Source organism: Dipodomys spectabilis, unplaced genomic scaffold, assembly GCF_019054845.1.
Source record: "Dipodomys spectabilis isolate Male_0828 unplaced genomic scaffold, ASM1905484v1 ptg000085l, whole genome shotgun sequence".
Classification (NCBI taxonomy): Eukaryota; Metazoa; Chordata; class Mammalia; order Rodentia; family Heteromyidae; genus Dipodomys; species Dipodomys spectabilis.
The window spans coordinates 4243459-4265324 of record NW_024870762.1 but is presented as its reverse complement, the minus strand read 5'-3'; the positions used below and the strand labels follow the sequence as shown (position 1 = coordinate 4265324).

The 21866-nt window shown below is 54.0% G+C and overlaps 1 protein-coding gene across 3 annotated transcripts in view; it reads left to right on the top strand.

Moving 5' to 3' along the window:
* Window positions 1-21866, top strand: part of Itpr3 (inositol 1,4,5-trisphosphate receptor type 3) — a 63097-nt gene that overhangs the window by 28742 nt on the left and 12489 nt on the right. For all 3 annotated transcript variants that reach the window (XR_006148011.1, XM_042684370.1, XM_042684369.1), the window contains exons 10-37: window positions 375-425; window positions 579-712; window positions 1552-1651; window positions 1729-1889; window positions 2837-2978; window positions 4632-4793; window positions 6864-7036; window positions 7763-7882; window positions 8190-8372; window positions 9775-10026; window positions 10127-10271; window positions 10661-10802; window positions 11429-11628; window positions 12356-12485; window positions 12886-12943; window positions 14176-14341; window positions 15235-15399; window positions 15477-15551; window positions 15924-16049; window positions 17555-17677; window positions 17764-17964; window positions 18638-18889; window positions 19061-19186; window positions 19274-19399; window positions 20207-20327; window positions 20808-20998; window positions 21436-21584; window positions 21719-21827. Coding sequence is in view for 2 of the 3 variants with exons in the window: in XM_042684370.1 (XP_042540304.1) it covers window positions 375-425; window positions 579-712; window positions 1552-1651; window positions 1729-1889; window positions 2837-2978; window positions 4632-4793; window positions 6864-7036; window positions 7763-7882; window positions 8190-8372; window positions 9775-10026; window positions 10127-10271; window positions 10661-10802; window positions 11429-11628; window positions 12356-12485; window positions 12886-12943; window positions 14176-14341; window positions 15235-15399; window positions 15477-15551; window positions 15924-16049; window positions 17555-17677; window positions 17764-17964; window positions 18638-18889; window positions 19061-19186; window positions 19274-19399; window positions 20207-20327; window positions 20808-20998; window positions 21436-21584; window positions 21719-21827 (4083 nt within the window). In the remaining variant the exon portion in view is untranslated. The remainder of the gene's footprint in view (window positions 1-374; window positions 426-578; window positions 713-1551; window positions 1652-1728; window positions 1890-2836; window positions 2979-4631; window positions 4794-6863; window positions 7037-7762; window positions 7883-8189; window positions 8373-9774; window positions 10027-10126; window positions 10272-10660; window positions 10803-11428; window positions 11629-12355; window positions 12486-12885; window positions 12944-14175; window positions 14342-15234; window positions 15400-15476; window positions 15552-15923; window positions 16050-17554; window positions 17678-17763; window positions 17965-18637; window positions 18890-19060; window positions 19187-19273; window positions 19400-20206; window positions 20328-20807; window positions 20999-21435; window positions 21585-21718; window positions 21828-21866) is intronic.

The window sequence follows — 21866 nt, the reverse complement described above, 5'->3', positions numbered from 1 at the left end:
TTACACCTGTGCCTCTGTTGGTTAAACAATAGCAAATAAATGATTGCCATAAGCGGACGTGCACCTACTATGCGCCAAGTGTTCCTAGGTGCTGGGGCTGAACAGGAAGCAGATGTCCCAGTGTAGCAATAAGGCTATGTGCACTGGGGCTCTGGTGTGTGTGTGTGTGTGTGTGCACGTGCTAATGCATGGCCCTGTGGAGGGGGAGATGAAGGGCTCCCCTTGGAATGGCATGGAGTTTGGGGCTGAGGTTGGGGTGAGGGTTGCCTACTCAGATGTAGCCCTTCTGGGGCTGGCACGTGTTGAGGTGGGCTCTGGTGGGTGTAGCTGCGTGTTCAGTAGCCCTTGCTCCCTCACCTTGTATCTTTGTCTAGGAAAACCCCAGCTACAAAGGCGATGCCTCAGATCCCAAGGCAGCAGCAATAGTGAGCCCCGCGCTCCCAGGCCTGGGGGAGGGGTGACCCTGGCTCTCCCTGGGGGCTGGGTGGGCACTGCGGCGGCCATGGAGGCTGGGAGGTGGGCTGGAGGGACATGAGAAAGAGGAAGGGCCCCTGACTGACTTGAGGCCCCATCCCTAGGGCCGCACAGGCCGCAGGAACGCCGGCGAGAAGATCAAGTACCGCCTTGTGGCTGTGCCCCATGGCAACGACATTGCCTCTCTCTTCGAGCTGGACCCCACCACACTGCAGAAGACAGACTCCTTCGTGCCCCGGTGGGTGTGCGACACGCTCGCAGGCTGGCCGAGGCATCCTGTCTCAGAGCCTCTCTGAACCCTACACTCCTCTGTCCTGAGGTCCGTTGACCTTTGGGCTTCTCGTACATCTGATTCCTTGTCATCTGTCAGCAGCTGAGCTGCTTGCCGTGTGCCCAGCAACGTGCTCTGCGCATGTGGCTGTGGTCCTGGCCTCGCTACAACATCACAATGCTTTTATGTGGTGCTTGGCAGCTGCCGGCCCCAGCTGGGCTGGGTGACCAGGCATGGTTCAGGGCCCGGAGGCTGGGGAGGCACCCTGGCTGGCGGCAAGGTCCTGCCAACTCTGAGACTAAACAAACTCTGTGTCACTCAGTCCAGGCCTAAGCATTTGTTAGCATCTGACCTCAGGAAGCTGCTTCGGTCTTCTCATCTGTAGAGAATCTGCAGTCCCCCCGTCGCTCGGGCTGTTGAGCAAGTGAATAGTCACTATATGGGACGCCCTTCCTCCTAGTCCCTTATCTGAAACAACTGAGGTCAGCTACACTCTGAGATTCAGATTATTTTTCATTTCACAATCAAACACAGGATTTCTGTGGCTTGCATGCATCTTGATATTAACTGGGGTACACTGTTTATCCAAATGAATTCTGGCCTTGTGTTGACTACCACGCAGTGGCTTAGGGGTGCAGTGATAGGCAGGGCTTGCTCACTCTCTGCCCGGGCCCCAGACTGCCCCCCCTCACCCTCCACCCCACTGCTGAGGTGTGTTGGGAGGTGGAAGGTGATGATGGTGGGGAAGGTTGATCCGAGATGGGTCAGGCTCTGGGGCTCACTCCCCGCCTCCTCCCTCCCTGCAGGAACTCGTACGTGCGGCTGCGCCATCTCTGCACCAACACGTGGATCCAGAGCACCAATGTGCCCATCGATATCGAGGAGGAGCGGCCCATCCGCCTCATGGTGCGGCCCGTGGTGGGCCAGAGCCGGGCGGGGGAGGGGCCCGTCCCCAGGTGCCCTGCTCACTCTTGTCTTTGCAGCTGGGCACCTGCCCCACCAAGGAGGACAAGGAGGCCTTTGCCATTGTGTCAGTGCCCGTGTCTGAGATTCGTGATCTGGACTTTGCCAATGATGCCAGCTCTATGCTGGCCAGCGCAGTGGAGAAACTCAACGAGGGCTTCATCAGCCAGAATGATCGCAGGTGAGCCTCATCAGCCAGAATGACCTCAGGTGAGCCTCATCAGCCAGAATGCCCGCAGGTGAGCTTCAGCGGGGGCCACGGGGAGCTGCAGGGCCAGTCAGGGTGGGTTTTCTGAAGTTTCATTTTTAAAAATTTTTGCCAGCCATGGTGCTTGAACTCAAGGTCTGGGCATTGTCCATAGGCTCTTCTGCTCAAGGCTAATGATCTACTACTTTAAGTCACAGTGCCACTTCCAGTTTTCTGGTAGTCAATTCCTGCCCAGGCTGGCCTTGGACTGTGATTCTCAGATCTCAGCCTCCTGAATAGCTAGGATGACAGGCGTGAGCCACCACTGCCTGGCTTCTGAAGGATTTTGACCTCTGGGCTCATGATCAAAGGAATTTCAAAGCAAAAACCAGGCACCTGAGATAAGGACTGGGGAAACAGAGGAAAGACACAGTCCCCAGGGAGCCCTGGCTGTGCTTAGGCCCCTAAAGTCCAGAATCTGCCTTATGGCTCACATCCTTCCAGAAGTAACCTTATGGTGGAGCCACTGCTTACCCTTGGGTGACCCACGAATGGGACTGAGGCTCTGGGGGTTAAGATACTTACCCAGGGTCACATAGCTGGTACGAGGCAGTCAGGATGTAAGTGTAGATCACACAGGATACCCTGCCTGGTGCCCTGCACTTACCACTCCTGACTGGAGGGCTCTAAGATTCCTTGTCTTGGGGGCAGTTAGGAATCTGGGGAGTGGGATGCTTTGAGAGCAGCTTAAGGTACAGTCAAGCAGAGAAAGTGAGGGGTAATAAAGCTCTTGATGGTGGAGGCAGCAGAGCCAGAGCGACTTTATGAACACTTTGGGAAGGGCTGGTTATCAAAGGGGACCATGTACACAGAGCCCTGGGACAGCCGCTCGGATTTAGCATATCAATCACACTTGTGATCCTTGGCCTCCTCTTGCCTAGGTTTGTTATCCAGTTGCTGGAAGACCTGGTGTTTTTTGTCAGCGATGTCCCCAATAATGGACAGAATGTCCTGGACATCATGGTCACCAAGCCCAACCGAGAGCGGCAGAAACTGATGAGGGAGCAGAACATCCTCAAACAGGTGCCTGTGAGGGGCTGGGCGAGGACACCTGCTGAACGCCAAGCTTGCCTGCTCCTGCCCGCTGGGGGCTTCTCATCTCCCGCTTTTACATCAGGAATAAGGGGCTGGAGCGGTCACTCAATGGCAGAGCCCTCGCTCGCATGCACAACAAGGCTTTGGGTTCCAACCCAGCACTAAAGAAAAACAAAAAGTATCTGTGGGTCAGGACCAGTGCCAGGTGCCTCCCCGGGTCCCCTACAGGATTGTCGTATTTAGTACCTTCCACCCCTAAGGAGAGACTTTTTATTATCCCTGCTGCCCTTTACTGGTGAGCAGACCAAAGTCCAGAGAGGCCGGGGTAGCTGGACCTCCACACAGCTGAGAAGTAGCAGGCTCAGGATTTGAACTCAGGAGATTAGATTCAGAATCCCTCCCCCCCCCCCACACACTCCAGGGCAAAGTGTAGAATAGGATCAATAATAAGCTGAGTGGCTTTTCTTCTGTTTTTTGGCCTCAGTGATATTTTTTTTTGGGGTCCGGTCGTGGGGTCTGAACTCTGGGCCTGGGCACTGTCCCTCAGGTCTTCAGCTCAAGGCTAGCGCTCTACCACTTGAGCCACAGCGCCTCTTCTGGCTTTTTTCTTTTTGCTTACGTGGTGCTGAGGAATCAAACCCAGGGCCTCAGGCATGCAAGGCAAGCACTCTACCACTGAGCCACCTTCCCAGCCCCTCTCAGTGACTTTTTTTGAGATAGGGTCTCTATGTAGCCTAGATTCGCCTCAGACTAGACATCCTCTTAACTCAGCCTTCTGGAATGACAGGTGTGCACCACTGCACCTGGCATACTTTTTATTTTTTGCCAGTTCTGGGGTTTGCCTTGAGCTTGCTCAATTCTCTTGTGATCTGCCATTTGAGTCACACCACCAACCTGGCTTTTTGCTGGTTATTTTGGACGTGACATGTCTTGCTTTGGTTGGCTTCAAACCTCTATCCTCTGGCCTCCTGAGTAGCTAGGATCATAGGCATGATCCACTGGCACCTGGCTTATCTATGCTTTTATTCATTTATGTATTATGTATATATGTATGTATGTATGTATTCTTAAAGAAAAGTTGTTTTGAGAGAATTTTAAATATTAAAGAATTGGGATCTACAGGTTTATCTCAGTGGTATAATGCTTACCTAGAATGCTTGGGATTGATTTAATCTACACACACACACACACACACACACACACACACACACACAAACATTTGTGCACACATGCATGTACAGAGAATGTGTGGAAATCATAGCTCACTTAGCATGGTACCTCATCTCTTGCTGCTTTGCCAGTTTGTTAGCATCCTCTCTTCCATCTGAGCACTTCCCAACAAGTTGCTCTTCACCCAAACTCCTCACCGTGCCATCTAGTGAGAACTGTCTTGCCTGATCACAGTGCCATTGTCACACCTAAGAAAATCAGTCTACAGTGGGGTTCTGACCCACAGCCGGAGAGTTAGAGTGAACATGGGGGGTGATGGAAGGTGGGCTGGGGTTGTGGCCTGGCTGAGAGTCAGCTTAGGGTTACTATCATGAGGGGTTTGTGGTCAGGCGAGTGGGGCTCAGGGTTCCTGGAATGATCGTAGGGGTAGGCAGGATGGGCAGATCCCTTCTCACCCTCTGTGTTCTCCAGATCTTTGGCATTCTGAAGGCCCCGTTCCGAGACAAGGGGGGCGAGGGCCCGCTGGTGCGGCTGGAAGAGCTGTCGGATCAGAAGAACGCACCCTACCAGCACATGTTCCGCCTCTGCTACCGTGTGCTGCGCCACTCACAGGAGGACTACCGCAAGAACCAGGTGGGTGCCTGGCCGCCCTCCTGTCCATGCTCGCTCCCACCTTCTCAGGCTGGATACAGGGGGGTCCCTGAGGGGCTGTCCAGGTCAGTGCTCTGCTGTTACCGTCTTGAAGTTCTTTTCTTTCTTCTTTTTTTTGGTTTTGGGTGGTACTGGTGTTTGAACCCACGGTTTGTGCTTGTCAAGCAGATGCTGTAGACACTCCGTGGGCCACGCTTCCAGCCTTTTTGCTTTGGTTATTTTTTAGATAAGAGTCTAGATCTTTGCCTGCACCAGCCTGGACCACTGTCCTTCTATTTATGCTTCCAACTATAGCTGGGATGACAAACTCTACTACTGCCTACTTTTTCTGTTAAGATGTACTCGGGGTGTGTGTGTGTGTGTGTGTGTGTGTGTGTGTGTGTGTGTGCATGTGCACATGTGCATGCATGTGTGTCGGTCCATAGCTTGCACTCAGAGAGCCTGGACACTTGTCCCTCCCCCACAGTGTAACCCCTGCTTTCACTATATTTGATGTCAGTATAACATGTGGAGGAGATGGGGACAAACAAGTCGTTTAAGGATTCAGGTGGACCTGTTGCAACAATGAGAAGTACAAAATGTCATGTCAAAACCAGCTTTACAATGTCGGAGGGGGGGGAGGGGGGGGTATGATTGGGTGGTGGGGAGGGGGGAGGCTGGGAAGGGAGGGGAAGGGTAAACAAAGGAGGAGGCTGCAATGCTTGGTAAGAAATGTATGCATTATCCTGACCATGTAATTGTAACCCCTCTGTACAGTATGTTCTCAAATAAAATAAAATAAAATTTAAAAAAAAAAAAAAAAAAAGAGAGCCTGGACACTGTCTCTGAGATTTTTTTTCCTCTCAAGGCTGGCAGCGCTCCACTACTTGAGACATGGCTCCACTTCTGGCTTTTTTGGTGGTTAATCAGACTTTCCTGCCCAGACTGGCTTCAAACTGGTATCCTCAGATCTCAACCTCTTGAATAGCTAGGTTTATAGGTGTGAGCCACTGGTATCTGCCTGGTATAGTGAACTTTTATGCCCAATTTGGCCTAGAACTGCAATCCTACCCATCTCAGCCTTCCAAGTACCTAGAGATACAGATATGAACCACTAGAGCCTGCTTTTGAAATAATTCTCTTCCTCCTCCTCCTCCTTCTCCTCCTTTTCCTCCTCCTCCTCCTCCTCCTCATTCTTCTCCCCTTCATCCTTCTCTTCTTTCCTCTCTTCTTCCTCTTCCTCCCCCTCCTCTTCTTCTTCTTCTTCTCCGCCTCCCTTCTTCTTCTACCTCCTCCCTCCTTCTCCCTCCTTCTTCCTTCCTTCTTCCTTCTCTTCGTTTTTCTTTTGCCAGTCCTGGGGCTTGAACTCAGGGCCTGGGCACTAGCTAGCTCAAAGCTAGCATTCTACTATTTTAGTTACAGTGCCACTTCTGATTTTTGTGGGAATATGGTACTGAGGAATAGAACCCAGGGCTTCATGCATAGTAGGCAAGTACTCTACCACTAAGCCACATTCCCAACCCCTGGCTTTGAAATTCTTTGGCTTTATTTTATTTTATTTTTTTATTTTGGGCTGGTCTTGGGGCTTGAACTCAGGACCTGGGATAGACTAGCTCTCTACCACTTGAGTCACAGCTCCACTTCTGGCTTAAAAAAAAAAAAAGTAGTTTATTGGAGATAGGAGTTTTATGGACTTTCCTACCCGGGCTGGCTTTGAACCGTGATTCTTAGATCAGTTTCCTGAGTAGCTAGGATGACAGGCATAAGCCACTAGTGCCCTGCTTGAAATTCTTAGTCTTGGAACAAACTTTCTTCTATTTTATTTTGCGTTGCACCCCACACATGAGGTATCTGGTCTTTGCAGACAGACAGGGCCCTGCTCATGAAGGTGGCACTGTGGAGGGAGATGGCCTATGAACTTAGTAGTTATGGACTGCCCTCCTACTTCTGTGTAGCTGGCTTTCTCTTCCGCACCTCTTCCTTCCTAGCGTGGAGTCTCTGTCTTGGGGTCTGGAGCAGAGCAGGCCCCAGCGCTTTGTCCATGGCTCCTGTGACTCCCTCTGTCTGCCTCAGGAACACATTGCCAAGCAGTTTGGAATGATGCAGTCCCAGATTGGCTACGATATCCTGGCTGAAGACACCATCACCGCCCTGCTGCATAACAACCGAAAACTGCTGGAGAAACACATCACCAAGACTGAGGTGGAGACCTTCGTCAGTCTCGTGCGGAAGAACCGGGAGCCCAGGTAGGCCTCCCTCTCTGCCTGGTATCTGTGCAGTGACCACTTGTGCCTCCTCGCCCCTGGCGGGGAGGAGGGGGAGGCTGCGCGGGCTGCTTGGTGGAATACTGCAGTTGTTCCGCACTGTTGACACATTCCTGCCTCCCCAGCTCCTCCCTGGGGTCTCCCAAATTTATCCCCATCGACAAATAAGAGAAGCCACTCCTGGGAGACCCCTCATCCCTCCACCAATGACAGAGTCAAATACCTCTCCAAACTAGCTGTTCAATATATTTTTTGTGTGAGCTGGTACTGGGGCTTGAACTCGGGGCATTGGACATTGTCCCTTAGCTGTTATTGCCCAAGGCAGGTGCTCTACCCCTTGAGCTATACCTCTAGTTTTGGCTTTTTGGTGGTTAGTGATAACAAAAGTCTCACAGATTTTTCTGCCCAGGCTGGCTTTGAACCTTGATCCTTAGATCTCAGCCTCCTGAGTAGCTAGGATGACAGGCAAAAGCTACTGGTACCTAGTTTCAGATGTTATATTTTGAATATAGCCCAGCCTTGGCCTCCCTCTCTTCCCCCTTCCCCAAGATGTGCCCTCTCACTGCGGTTGAACGTCTGTCCTACTCAGACGTGAGCCCTGGGGCGAGCAGGAACCCAGCAGCTCGCTGGTGCTCAGCGGGGAAGGAGGTAGTTCTCCATCCTGTAGCGCAGCCTCTGAGCCCCTCCTGGCCTGCGGTTCCACCTCAGGTTCCTGGACTACCTCTCTGACCTGTGTGTGTCCAACCACGTGGCCATTCCCGTCACCCAGGAGCTCATCTGCAAGTGTGTGCTGGACCCTAAGAACAGCGACATTCTCATCCAGACTGAGTAAGTCCACCCGGGGCCTGCCCCAGAGCCCTTCCTTTAGGCCCCCTTGACCCATTGTGGTTCAGACCGGAACTGTCACCCTAGTCCTCTGTAGATACAAGCTCAGTGCCTGCTGTGGGCAGCCCTGTGCCTGAGCACAGGGATGGGGCCCAGAGGCAAAACAGCCACAGGCTGTGCCTTGGAGAAGCTGAGGGCTGTGTTCCACATAGCGGCACATGGTTGCCTGCGTTGTACTCGGCCAGCTCACGTGTCTGGGGTTTTGCATGGGAGCCCAGCATGGCTGGGTGATTTGTGCTGTTGTCTGCAGGCTGCGGCCCCTGAAGGAGATGGCCCAATCCCACGAGTACCTGAGCATCGAATACTCCGAGGAGGAAGTGTGGCTCACCTGGACCGACAAGAATAACGAGCATCACGAGAAGAGCGTGAGGCAGCTGGCACAGGAGGCGCGGGCTGGCAATGCCCACGACGAGAATGTGCTCAGCTACTACAGGTGCCCTGTCCCCCCCCCCCCCCCCCAGCGGCCTTCGTGGAAGGGACTTGACTTCGGTGTGCAGTGGGTCCCGACGGCTCCAGGGGGCTCCTGCCTCTGCCCGAGGTGGTGTCTTGCTGTCACTTCCCTGCACAAAACTGTCCTCCCTCCAGGCACAGCATTAGGTGTCAAGGAAACCTCACCTATCTCCAAAGATGTCTTCACGTACCAAACGGGCTGGGTGCTGGTGGCTCATACCTGTAATCCTAGCTACTCAGGAGGTTGAGATCTGAGGATCTCATGGTTTAAAGCCAGCCCGGGTAGGAAAGTCCCTGTGGGACTCATTTCCAAGTGACCACTCAAAAACTGGAAGTGGAGCTGTGGCTCAAAGTGGTAGAGCACTAGCCCTGAGCAAAAGAGGTTAGGGACAGTGTCCAGGCCCTGAATTCAAGCTCCACAACTGCCCTTCCCCCACCTCCTCACTCTCCCCCTGCCCCCCGCAAAAAACAATACCAAACGGTCCTTTTCATTGTACACTGTATACCAGGCATTCTTGTGAGTACCTCACTGGCTGCTCATTTATGCCTTACAAGAGCCCAGGAATGCTGGGTGCTGGGAGCACATGCCTAGCTACTTAGGAGGCTGAGATCGAGGATCACTGAAGCTAACTCAGGCAGAAAAATCCAATTAACCACCAAAAATCTAGAAGCGGAGGGGTGGCTTAAGCTATGTTCAAGCCCTGGCACTGGCAAGACACACACACAAACACAAGAATACTAGGAATTAGGTCTTATTGCTCTCCTTGTAAAGTTGAGAAGCGGAAGCACAGAGACCTGATAGAATTTGCCTGGGGTAACACAGCTTTCCTGCCTGCCTTCCCTCCCTCTCTCCCTTCCTTCCTTCCTTCCTTCTTCCCTCCCTCCCTCCCTCCATTCCTTCCTTCTTTCCTTCCTTCTGTTTCTCCTTCCCTTCCTCCTTCTCTCCCTTCCTTTTTTTTTTTTTTTGCACCAGTCCTAAGTCTTGAACTCAGGGGCTAGGTGCTCCCCCTAAGCTTTCTCAAGGCTGGCGCTCTACCACTTGAGCTACAGCTCCATTTCTGGCTTTTTGGTGGTTAATTGGAGATAAGAGTCTCACAGACTTCCTTGCCCAGGCTGGTTTTGAAGCTCAATCCTCAGCCTCTTGAGTAGCTAGGAACACAGGAGTGAGCCACCAGTGCCCAGCTGGGATTTTCCCTTTTTAAACAGAAGGAAGAACGGCAAATACTCATCAAAGACCTGGGCTCTCCATCTTCAGATTGTGACTTTTCGGTTACTGTGGCTAGTGCATGGTTTCAGCCATGACCCTCTGCCATTTGTGGAGTCCTTACCTATCCCAGACCACGCTAGCAGAACCCCGGGTCCTCACTGGCCTCTCCTTTCCCCAGGTACCAGCTGAAGCTCTTCGCCCGCATGTGCCTGGACCGGCAGTACCTGGCCATTGATGAGATCTCCCAGCAGCTGGGCGTGGACCTCATCTTCCTGTGCATGGCTGACGAGATGCTGCCCTTTGACCTGCGCGCCTCCTTCTGCCACCTGATGCTGCACGTGCACGTGGACCGCGACCCCCAGGAGCTGGTCACGCCGGTCAAGTTTGCCCGGCTCTGGACTGAGATCCCCACTGCCATCACCATCAAGGAGTGAGAGGGAGGAAGGGAGGGCGCGTCGGAGGCAGAGCTGGGACGGAGGCCGGGGGTGTGGGTCACCAGGGTCCTCCCTCATCCTGGCTCCTCCCCCCAGCTATGACTCCAATCTCAACACTTCCCGAGATGACAAGAAGAACAAGTTCGCCAGCACCATGGAGTTTGTGGAGGACTACCTGAGCAATGTGGTGGGCGAGGCTGTGCCCTTCGCCAATGAGGAGAAAAACAAGCTCACCTACGAGGTGGGCTGCGGTGGGGGGCACTGGGGTTGGGGGGGGGGGGTCTGTGGGACTCTGGATTGCCCCTAATGGCGTCTCAGTCTGAGCTTAGGGTGGGTTGTGGGATCCATGACCCCACTTTCTTCCATGCCTCCAGCCTTCACCTGGGGACACAGAAGGCTGGAACTCCCCCCAGTTATATAATGCTTGGAAGAAGTCCATTCACCCCCATCAGCCAGGACCCCTCTCTCTCAGAGGTCCTCTCTTCCCCCTCTCCCCCCTCCCCCCCAGACCCTGTCCTCATTATTTCCCCATTCACCTTGATTTCTGGGTCCTGGCCCCGCCCCTAAGAAACCACACCCCCCTCCAGTGTTGGCCCCGCCCACCCTCACATTAGTCCTGCCCTTCCGCAGGTGGTCAGCCTGGCTCACAATCTCATCTACTTCGGCTTCTACAGCTTTAGCGAGCTTCTGCGGCTCACACGCACACTGCTGGGTATCATCGACTGTGTGCAGGGGCCGCCGGCCATGCTGCAGGTCTTCGAGGACCCAGGCGGTGAGGCTTTGCTGCTGGCCACCCACTGCCCTCTGGTTCCTTAGCCTTCTCCAAGCACCCAAAGTCCTCTGAGCATCCTGCTGGGTCCCCTGCCTCCTGGCTCTGCTGCAAGGTGGCATCTTGGGCCCCCAATCCCTTCAGCTGGGGATGGGCCAAAGGGTTCCCTGCCCAGCTGTTGTGAAGACCCCAGGGGCTGTTGGGCTGCATTGCTGTCTATCTGTGTTCGGTCTTGAGGGGAGACAGTCCAGCCATCATGGAACTATCCAGTGAGAGGGGACCCAGCCCTGCCATCAGGGAGTGTGCTCAGGCATACCATAGATTCATCTGAACAAAGCAGGCCCCACCCACCAGTCAGTCTTCAGTACTCCTGGGATAGTGTCCCTTCAGCCTCAGTTTCCTTCAGAGAACTCATTATCTCCCTATGCCACTTCTCTTCTTGGCCAAAAGCTGCCCTCCCCCAGGAAGCCTTTCTGGGTTAGTTGGGTTAGTTCTCCACCCTTCCTTAACAAGGCTTTGCCCTGTAACTGTCATAGAGCCCACGTGCTGTCCCCAATCTCCTGCTTGTCACTCTGGGGACCCCTGCTGTGCACCCCCTGAAAACCTTCTCTTTGCCCTCTGACCCACAGGGAAGAACGTGCGGAGGTCCATCCAGGGCGTGGGGCACATGATGTCCACCATGGTGCTGAGCCGCAAGCAGTCTGTCTTTGGCGCCCCCAGTCTGCCTGCGGGCGCTGGTGCTGCTGAGCCACTGGACAGAAGCAAGTTCGAGGACAATGAAGACATTGTGGTGATGGAGACCAAGCTGAAGATCCTGGAGATCCTGCAGGTGGCTGGACAAGACCGTGGTGGGGGGGCCAGAATAAGTGCGGGGAGGCTGGGCAGGGTGAATCTCTTCAGATGTGTTTAGCACTGGAGGGCTTCGTGAGGATCCGCATCTAGCCGGTGCGCCTCAGGGTGTGGATCTCAGACCCCGGGCATCAGCTCACTAGCTCTTGGTAGAGATGTATGTTCTCAGCCCCTCCCAGACCTCCAGACTCAGGGGGACACTTTTTTGGGGGGCGCATCCTGTCATGATAAGCCCTCAGGAGATCCAACATGCACTGAAGTCTTCCTCTGTTTCCCCCTTTTACAGATAAGAGAATGAGGGAGAAGGGGACATCCCAAAGTCTCATAGAGCTTTGAGAACACATTTCTCTGAGTCTGAGCCTCTCCAGCAGCCCCGAGGGCAGGGGTGTGTGGGGTTGGGAGGAGCGATGAGGCCCTTGTTGTTCATCAGAGGGCATGAGGATAATGTCTGGCCAGGGCAGTCAACGGAGAGATTTCTTACCAGGTCTGGTCTGGGGGATGTGGCCAGAGACTTTGTCCCCCATGAGCATATAGGGCAGTCATGGGTCTGCAATCCCAGATTCCCTAGGCCTCAGTATTCCCTTCTCTTCAGAACCTTAGGGCTGTTTCACAGAGTAGGACAAGAACTTTTGCTGCCCTCGTGGAGCAGAAGTGTCTCTTGTCTCTTGACCTCAGACTGTTCTTCCCCACCTTCTGTCTGTCTCCAGTTCATCCTCAATGTGCGCCTGGATTACCGTATCTCCTACCTCCTGTCTGTCTTCAAGAAGGAGTTCGTCGAGGTGTTCCCCATGCAGGACAGCGGGGCTGATGGCACGGCCCCTGCCTTCGATTCTACCAGTGAGCACCCCTCCCTCCCCCTGCCTGCAGGTCACACAGCTCCCTGCCCTGCCCCTTTCAGTCCACAAAGGCCTTTCCTCCACACTGTCCTGTTTGATTGCCACAGTGAGGAGTAGGGGCAGGGACCCTCCCCCCACTCCTAAGTGGGGAAAACTGAAGCCCCTAGTGGGCAAGGACTTGTCCCAGATCACAGCCAACCATAGGCCAAGGCATCCCTGGACCTGAGTCTCCTGACTCACAGGCTCCTCCTCTCCTTGCCCCCATCCGAGAAGCTCTGCACCCTGCCCAGGAAAGCACAGGCAACAGGGTGGTCCGGGATGAATTCTCCTGAAGCCTATTCCCTCCTTTTCCTGGGCATGGCCTAACCTGCACCCCATCTGGTCTGTCTTGCTCCCCACAGCAGCCAATATGAATCTGGACCGCATCGGAGAGCAGGCAGAGGCCATGTTTGGAGTGGGGTGAGGCCAGGTTGAGGAGGGGGTTGGGAGGTGATGCTGATGCTGGATTGTTGCCTCTGTTGGGACTTTGGGGTTTTCCTGAGGGTGGGGGCCTGGCTTTTCCTCCTCTGTGTCCCCCTGTAGACCTTTGCCAGGCTGGATACTCTGAACCTCCTGTGCTGGCCAGCTTCGGTGATTTTGACCCACTTGGATCTTAGTTATCTTGCTCATTTCCCTGCTTGGGTCATGTGGCTAGTCAAATCCCCCTCCCATCCCATGGCAAGAAGGAAATGTGGGGCTTGTAGCCTGGCACCCCCACTTTGAAAAACTGGGCAGAGGTGTAGCCTGCAGTTCCCGCTGGCCATTTCCGTTCCCAGCTCTTCCTGAGTGTTTAGCTCAGCCAGTAGACCTCTTCTCCAAATGGTGCTTTAAATCCATAAAATAAATCACATTAACTCACGAGGGAAACCAAGGCCTTGATGCAGTTATCAAAATATTGAGCAAAACAAATCAAAAGCGACAGTTCTATATGTGCTCTTTATTAGCACATTAAATAGCCAGCCACATGGGTGGGTGTAATTAGCAAGTAGTGAATGAAAACAGAATTTCACAATTTCCATTAGCAACTCGGAGGTGAGGTGAAAACCTCTGTAATTTTTTTTTAAACTGGTGACAAACTCACAAGGTACAGTAATGGTTCCTCATTGAAGGAAATACTTCATTTTGGTTAGAGAGCAGTGAAAAGAAAGATGTCAGCCAGCACTAGATGGGCGCTGGTGGCTCACGCCTGTAATCCTAGCTACTCAGGCTGAGATCTGAGGATTGTGGTTTGAAGTCAGCCCGGGCAGGAAAGAAGTCCGTGAGACTTTTTATCTCCCAATTAACTGCCAAACAGCTGGAAGTGGAGATGTGACTCCAGTAGGAAAGTAGTAGCTTTGAGCAAAAAAAGCTCAGGGACAATTCTCAGTACCAGCACGAAAATAAAATAATAAAGCAAAATAACAAAATAAGTCATGCATTCTCATTCTCCTTGCTAGTGATGGGGGCTTATGGAGGGTCCCTGCTTTAGATACAGGGGACACAAGGGTCCTTTGAGGGGCTCACAACAGTGGCTGTTTACCCACTCGTGGGACAAGTCAGTATTCTGAACAAACATTACACTGGGCACGCCTTTGGGTGGCCGGGCATGCCAGCCCCCCCTACTGTGGAGCAGGGATGACTAACCATGCCCACACCTGCACCCCTGCCCGCAGGAAGACCAGCAGCATGTTGGAGGTGGATGATGAGGGTGGCCGCATGTTTCTGCGCGTGCTTATCCATCTGACCATGCACGACTACGCGCCGCTCGTCTCCGGTGCTTTGCAGCTGCTCTTCAAGCACTTCAGCCAGCGCCAGGAGGCCATGCACACCTTCAAGCAGGTGATCGGGGTCGCCTGGCTTCCAACTGGGCCTTAGGCTTGTGCTGGACACTGGGTGAAGTTTCTCACAGCTTGAGGGGGTGGTGGACAGAGGGATTGGGGTACACCAGGGACTTCCAGCCTTGCTGAGCTCCTAAAAGGTGAGAATGGAGTCTTGGCTGCCTTGGGCTCCTCCCAGCTTGGCTCGGGGCCTGCTGTTTCTTACACTGTGGACAGCACTTGAGAGTTTGCAAATATTATGCATACCCATGCTAAGTGCTTCGACTCATGCCAGACCCACAGGCAGGCCTGTGTGTCACTGTGACGTCATGTCCCCTCCACAGCTCCCTGTGAGCTGTCTGCTATCCAGGCTGGCATTTAGCAAGTGCTTACTGTGTACCAGGTGCTGGGTACTGGTTCGCATTATCTCCTGGCATTGTCCCAATAACTCATTCCCATGAGAGAGGGAGGAAATTGAGGCCTTGGGAGCTTTTCCTCTCTTGCCTTCTGGCCTAGACCGAGGGAGGTAGGATCCAACTCACATGCTGGACAGTGTAGGACCCTCTTTTGGTGATGCTCGCTGACACCAATGTGTTTTCCCCTCTGCGGTGTGAGGGAGCAAGTGACAGGCCACCGTGGCATGTGACATGACTCAGAGACTTAAGTGAAGCCAGACGATGGCCACTCAAGGCAAGGGAGTAAAAGAGGTCTGTGGGCATCAAGGAAGACTTTCTGGAGGTGGTGAACTAATGGCAAGGCCATAGTATTGAGGAATAGACGGAGGTGGTGGTGAGGGGGAACACGGGAGACACAGGGAGGGGTGTGTGGACTTAGGGAAGGTGCTAGAGTTTTCTTCAGTGGCCATGGACTTGGGGGTAAATTGTCCTACAAAGTCAGACCCTGCTCCACCTTCAGGTACAACTGCTGATCTCAGCCCAAGATGTGGAGAACTACAAAGTGATCAAGTCAGAGCTAGACCGGCTGCGGACCATGGTGGAGAAGTCGGAGCTGTGGGTGGACAAGAAGGGCAGTGGCAAGGGCGAGGAGGGGGAGGCAGGCACCGCCAAGGACAAGAAGGAGGTGAGTGGGTGACGGGCTGCTGGATGGGGTCCTGGGAGGCCGGGCCTGGCTGACTCTATCCTGTCTATGTCCCCCAGAGGCCCACGGATGAGGAGGGTTTCCTGCAGCCGTCTGGGGAGAAGAGCAGCGAGAACTATCAGATCGTCAAGGGAGTGAGTGACCCCTGCATCTCTAGGTTCAGGGCTCTGCAGCAGGCCTGGCCTCTTCTACCTCTTCCACTTTGGTCTTCCAAACAGATATCTTCCAGCTTTCCTGGCATGTGAAAAACAGCCCTGCCAAGGTCTAGATGGAATTATTTTAAAAACTGAAGGAATTTAATGAAGTTCCATTTCACAGTCATATTGTTCTATTTACTTTTATGGGTGGAATTGGGCTTTTAGTGTTTCTCTGGCTCGGTGCCATGGTCTGGCTTCAGCAGCTGTGGCCTCCTTCCGGCTTCCTGTCCCACTGCTGGCTAGCGGGCAGAGAGAGAGAGCCTGAAGAGTGGGGCACGGGGCTCTGGGCTCATCTGTCTCTTTCTCCAGATCCTGGAGCGGCTGAACAAGATGTGTGGAGTCGGGGAGCAGATGAGGAAGAAGCAGCAGCGGCTGCTGAAGAACATGGATGCTCACAAGGTCATGCTGGACCTGCTGCAGATCCCCTACGACAAGGTGACCTTGGCGTTGACCTTGGACTCCCCTGGGGAGCTCTGCTAAAACCTTGACCCAGCCCAAACTATACAGTCGTCCCTAAGGCCACCGAAACCAGCTTCACCCTGACCTTGTACTCCAGCCTGTACCTAGAATTATCTTTTTTTAAACTTAATTTAATTTAATTTCATTGTAAAGGTGATGTACAGAGGGTCCAGAGTCCTCTAGAGCCTGAGTCTCGTCTTAGTTTAGTTTCAAACTTTAACTCTTGACTCCTCACTCAGATTCATCTTGACTTTGATTCAACCCAGCCTCATCTAACCTCTTAGCCCTGACCTTCCTTCCCTCCTCTAGTTTAACCCTGGAAAACATAGCTGAATCCCAGTCCCCTACCTTGACCCATGCTGATCCCATTCTCACCACTGTTTGACCCATGCTATCAGTGCTGGCCATGTCTCAACCCCTGGCTTTGATTCCTTACTGAGATATCACTCCCTGACTTGTCCTCAGGCCTGCTTGGCTCCAGATTTGAATCTTAGCCTTACTTTGATCTTTGACCTTCAGCCCTTGAGGCTCCCAATATCCAATATCCCAAGGATATTTGATTTTTTTTCTGTCTTTCTATAATTTCTCTAACGGTTGACTTGAACCAGGCCCCCAAATCTTTTTTTTTTTGGTTGGTCGTGGGGCTTGAACTCTGGGCCTTGAGCTTGAGCTCTTCAGCTCAAGGCTTAGTGCTCTACCTCTTGAGCCACAGCACTACTTCCAGTGTTTTGGTTGTTGATTAAGAGTCTCACCGACTTTCCTGCCCAGGCTCACTTTCAGCCAGGATCCTCAGTTCTCAACCTCCTTTGTAGCTAGGATTACAGGTGTGAGCCACCAGCACCCAGCCCAAATCTTTTTTAAAGATTTTATATTAGCATATATTTTTTGTACAAGGGGATTCCAGTGTCATTTTTATTGCATTCAATATACCCAGATTGAACTCACCCCTTTCATGTCTCTCCCTTATTCTACTTCTTAAAGTTTCAACAGATTTCATTTTTATATTTTCATACACATATATAAAGTCCTTTGACCATATTTACACTCATTCATCCTTAGGGTTTTTTTTTTTTTTTTTGTCAGTACTGGGGTTTGATCTCAGGGTCTTATGCTTGCTAGGCAGGTGCTCTAGGACCCAAGCCACACCTTCAGCCCATTTGATTTTAGTTTAATTTTGAAACAGAAACTAACTTTTCCCCACGCTGGTCTTGAACTTTCAGTCCTCCTGAGTAGCTGGGATCACAGGCATGTACCAATATGCCCAGCTTCACCCTGAATCTTGACCATGACACCACCCCAGATTTCCCTGAGCCAAATCCCTTTATTCTGCCCCCATCTCCCAGCCCCTTGCACTCTCTGGGCCTGGACACCCAGCTTTCAGTTGACTGGCTCTCATTTTCTCTTGGGTCCTGTCCATGCTATGAAACTTCACACTTGTCTAGTCTGGAGCTCAGACTCCATCTTCTCCCCTTCACGCCCAGGGCGATGCCAAGATGATGGAGATCCTGCGCTACACGCACCAGTTCCTGCAGAAGTTCTGTGCAGGAAACCCTGGCAACCAGGCCCTGCTACACAAGCACCTGCACCTCTTCCTCACGCCAGGGGTGAGGACCCTTGGAACATCTGGGGAGCAGTAGTGGTAGGGGTGGCTCTCGGATTCCCTCTGTGATGGACATCTGCCCACCTGTAGCTCCTGGAGGCCGAGAGCATGCAGCACATCTTCCTCAACAACTATCAGCTGTGCTCTGAGATCAGCGAGCCTGTGCTGCAGCATTTCGTGCACCTGCTGGCCACCCATGGGCGCCACGTGCAGTATTTGGACTTCCTGCACACCGTCATCAAGGCTGAGGGCAAGTACGTCAAGAAGTGCCAGGACATGATCATGACCGAGGTGAGGGCGGGCAGGGACACACGGGAAGCTGGGCAGCGGGTGTGGGAGGCAGCGTTAGAGGAGTCCTCAGTGGGCTGTGGGGGGGACTTGTAGAGGGGACCCAGAGGGAGAACTAAGGCTGCAGATCTAGTAGATCTCAGGCTGAGAGATCTCAAGCAGAACCCAGGAGAATACATAGTTAGGACTTAACACATACCAGCTAGCTGAAGGTGGGAAGGATGGAGGGCTGAGCTCCAATCTGAACACTTTACACTGAGGGGCAGTGAGCTGAAGACATCATCACAAGACAGGAGGTGTCAGAAGTGCTTTGCCATGTTAAATACTAATCCCTGCCATTACTTCTCTGTGAATGATGTAATTGCTGCCATCAGGGATATCCTGGGATCTGCAAGGGTTAAATTACCCACTGCTGGAGCCTGGGGGAGAAGGGCTGAGGGTCCAAAGGGCCTCGTGGAGGAGGGGGCACTTTCTGAGTCTAGGGATCTTTGATGCCTGAGGGCCAGGCCAGAGATACCAACTAGGGAACCCCCAAAACCTAGACAAAGGAGGATTTTCCTACATGCTAGTTCTCCCTGGTAAGGGCAAGAAGGGGACAGGAGTCTAGAGCTGGCTGGATTGAGGGGTCTGATGCCTCCTGCCTCCCTCTGCTCGCCCTGCCCTGCTCCCCCCACAGCTGACCAATGCAGGTGAGGATGTGGTTGTGTTCTACAATGACAAGACCTCGCTGGCCCACCTGCTGGACATGATGAAGGCCGCCCATGACGGTGTGGAGGAACACAGCCCCCTCATGTACCACATCTCGCTGGTGGACCTGCTGGCTGCCTGTGCAGAGGGCAAGAATGTCTACACCGAGATCAAGTGCACGTCCCTGCTGCCGCTGGAGGACGTGGTGACAGTGGTGACACACGAGGACTGCATCACAGAGGTGAGGGCCCCGGGGGACGGAGGAGGCCTGAAGGGTGGGGAGGGAACCGTGGCAGAGCCAGTTTGAGGACTTCTGTAGCCCTGCCGTGGAGGGGGTGAGAGGAGACACAGGGAGAGCTGTCAGGAATCGGATGGGGAGTCCACTGCCTGGCCTCCCCCACCCGCTGCCCAGGTGAAGATGGCGTACGTGAACTTCGTGAACCACTGCTACGTGGACACGGAGGTGGAGATGAAAGAGATCTACACCAGCAACCACATCTGGACGCTCTTTGAGAACTTCACCTTGGACATGGCTCGGGTTTGTCCCTATGGGGGGTACCTGGAGAGGGGCCGGAGCCGGGGGTCTGATGGGGGTAGAGGGTTGGTTAATGAGTCTCTCTTCTAGGTCTGCAACAAGCGTGAGAAGCGCCTGGCGGACCCCACCCTGGAGAAGTACGTACTGACCGTGGTACTGGACACAATCAGCGCCTTCTTCAGCTCCCCGTTCTCGGAGAACAGCACCTCGCTGCAGGTGGGCCTTAGGTCCAATCCCCGCCCCCTTGGCTGGCTCTGGGCTGGGGCCGGGGAAGTAGGAATGTAGAGCCACGCTTGCCTTGGTGCACACGAAGGAACGAAGGAACGACACATTAGTTATCTGTGCAGTGTAACAAATGAGTCCTCTGGTTTAGTTTAAAACAAACATTGATGATCTCATGGTTCCATGGGTCAAGAATTACAGTGAGGACAATACCGCCAGACAGTACCCCTAGTTCTGGGGTATGGAGAGTTCCTCAACACACTCACTGAAGATGAGGTGGCTGTGAGCACTGCTCAGACTCTCAGGGGCTGGTTGGTTATGGTATCCTGGTACCTTCTCCACTGCGACTTCTTGCATCCATGGAAGGCTCTGGACAGTGCACAGGGGCTTGAACCCATCCCCGGATTCCCAGACTGGAGTCAGTTCTCAGCCCTGGGGCCTATCACATGAAAGAGCCAGGTTCTCCTGGGGAAGGGTACCACATGCCACCTAAATCATAACACAAAGAAAGCAATAAAAGGGCTCCCACAGGCAGTGTAGGAGATGTGATTGCTTACTTAGAAAACTCAGGGCCCTGGGTTCAACCCTTACCACCACACACACAAAGGGCTGCTCCTGAGCGCTTCTGGCTGGAGATGGGAAGTTGGGCAGATTGTGCACTGCTGAAGGGAGGGGAATGGAGGGGACTTTCTCACTGGTAAACAAGCACCTGGCCCTTCCCTGTGGGCCCGGACCAGTGGGCCTAGGCTGTCCTGGTAGGGGGTGGGCCAAGCTACAGCAGTGGTTGTCTGCCTCTTGCAGACACACCAGACGATTGTAGTGCAGTTGCTGCAGTCTACCACGCGGCTGCTGGAGTGCCCGTGGCTGCAGCAGCAGCATAAGAGCTCTGTGGAGGCCTGTGTCCGTACCCTCGCCATGGTGGGTGAGTGCCAGGGCTGCCCAGCCCCCCCGCCCCCCCAGCTTCCAGGGGCTCCCAGTGACCACTTAGCCCCAAGCACCCACCACTCACCCGCTCCAGGTCGTTCTCAGTAAGCCTTGAGTGTCTACCTGGTATCTACACCCAAGAGAAGCTGTGCTCTCTCCTCTGAGTTGGCTTCCCAGAGGAAGCCATGAGCAACACTCCCAACTAGAGCAGTTTCCTTTTGTGTGCTTGGGCTTGCAGCTACTCTCAGCCTGTAGGTTGCAAGGGGCATGTGGAGGTGAAAGGGGGCAAAGTGGGAAGTAGAGGGAGGGATGGGTGCGAGTGGGGAGGGAGCGAGGCACAGCACATAAATGGGAAGAGGGCAGGCGCCTCAGCCTGTGCATCCTGACCCAGATCCATCCTGTCCTCCCCCATGACCTCCCTGAGCCTGGCCAAGCTGCCGCCACCCACCCTGACCTCCAGCATCCCTTCCCCCTCCAGCCAAGGGCCGGTCCATCTCACTGCCCATGGATCTGGATGCCCACATCAGCGTGCTGCTCAGCAGCGGGTCCAGCAGTGCGGCGGCTGCCCAGCGCAATGCTGCCAGCTACAAGACGGCCACACGGACCTTCCCCCGCCTCACCCCCACTGCCAACCAGTGGGACTACAAGAACATCATCGAGAAGCTGCAGGTGGGCCGGCCGCCTGGCAGCAGCCTGGGAAGGACAGGTTCTAGGAGATGGGTCTCTTCTTGTGTGGCCCGCACTTCCCAGAAGGGGCCAGTCAGCAGTCTGGGCCTGCTGGTGGAGTGGGAGCTCATGGAAGTGACAAAACCATGCCTACTCCGGATGGCATTTTCTGCCTTTGCAGTTTATTTTTGCCTGCTGCCTATGGAGGGGGGGATAGTTAGATGTTCCCCCCTCCCCATGATAGGAGACTGAGACTCAGAGAGGGCAGGGAGTTTGCCCACGGTCACACAGAGCTAGAGGAAGGACGTGGAGAAAAGCTAGGTTTTGCTCAGGCCTTGTCTAGGGTCCCTTAGGCCGGCACAGTGCTATCTGTGGAGCTGTTTGAGGGTGGGGAACGTAGTCTTAGACCTGGCAGTGACCTTGCCCTGTCCCCACCCCAGGACATCATCACAGCCCTGGAGGAGAGGCTGAAGCCCCTGGTGCAGGCCGAGCTGTCGGTGCTGGTGGATGTCCTGCACTGGCCCGAGCTGCTTTTCCTGGAGGGCAGTGAGGCCTACCAGCGCTGCGAGAGCGGGGGCTTCCTGTGCAAGTGAGCCGGTCTGGGGGCAGCTGGGATGTAGCCATGTGGGTCAGGGGACGGTCCAGTGGGGGACCCCACCCCCCGTGGGCTGTGGCTGGAGGGAGGCTGTGTGGCCGCCTTGAGCTGCTGCCTCCCCCACCCAGGCTGATCCAGCACACCAAGGACCTCATGGAGTCGGAGGAGAAGCTGTGCATCAAAGTGCTGCGCACCCTGCAGCAGATGCTGCTCAAGAAGACCAAGTACGGGGACCGGGTGAGTGCCGGAGGGCGGCAGAGGGCACTGGGGGCTGAG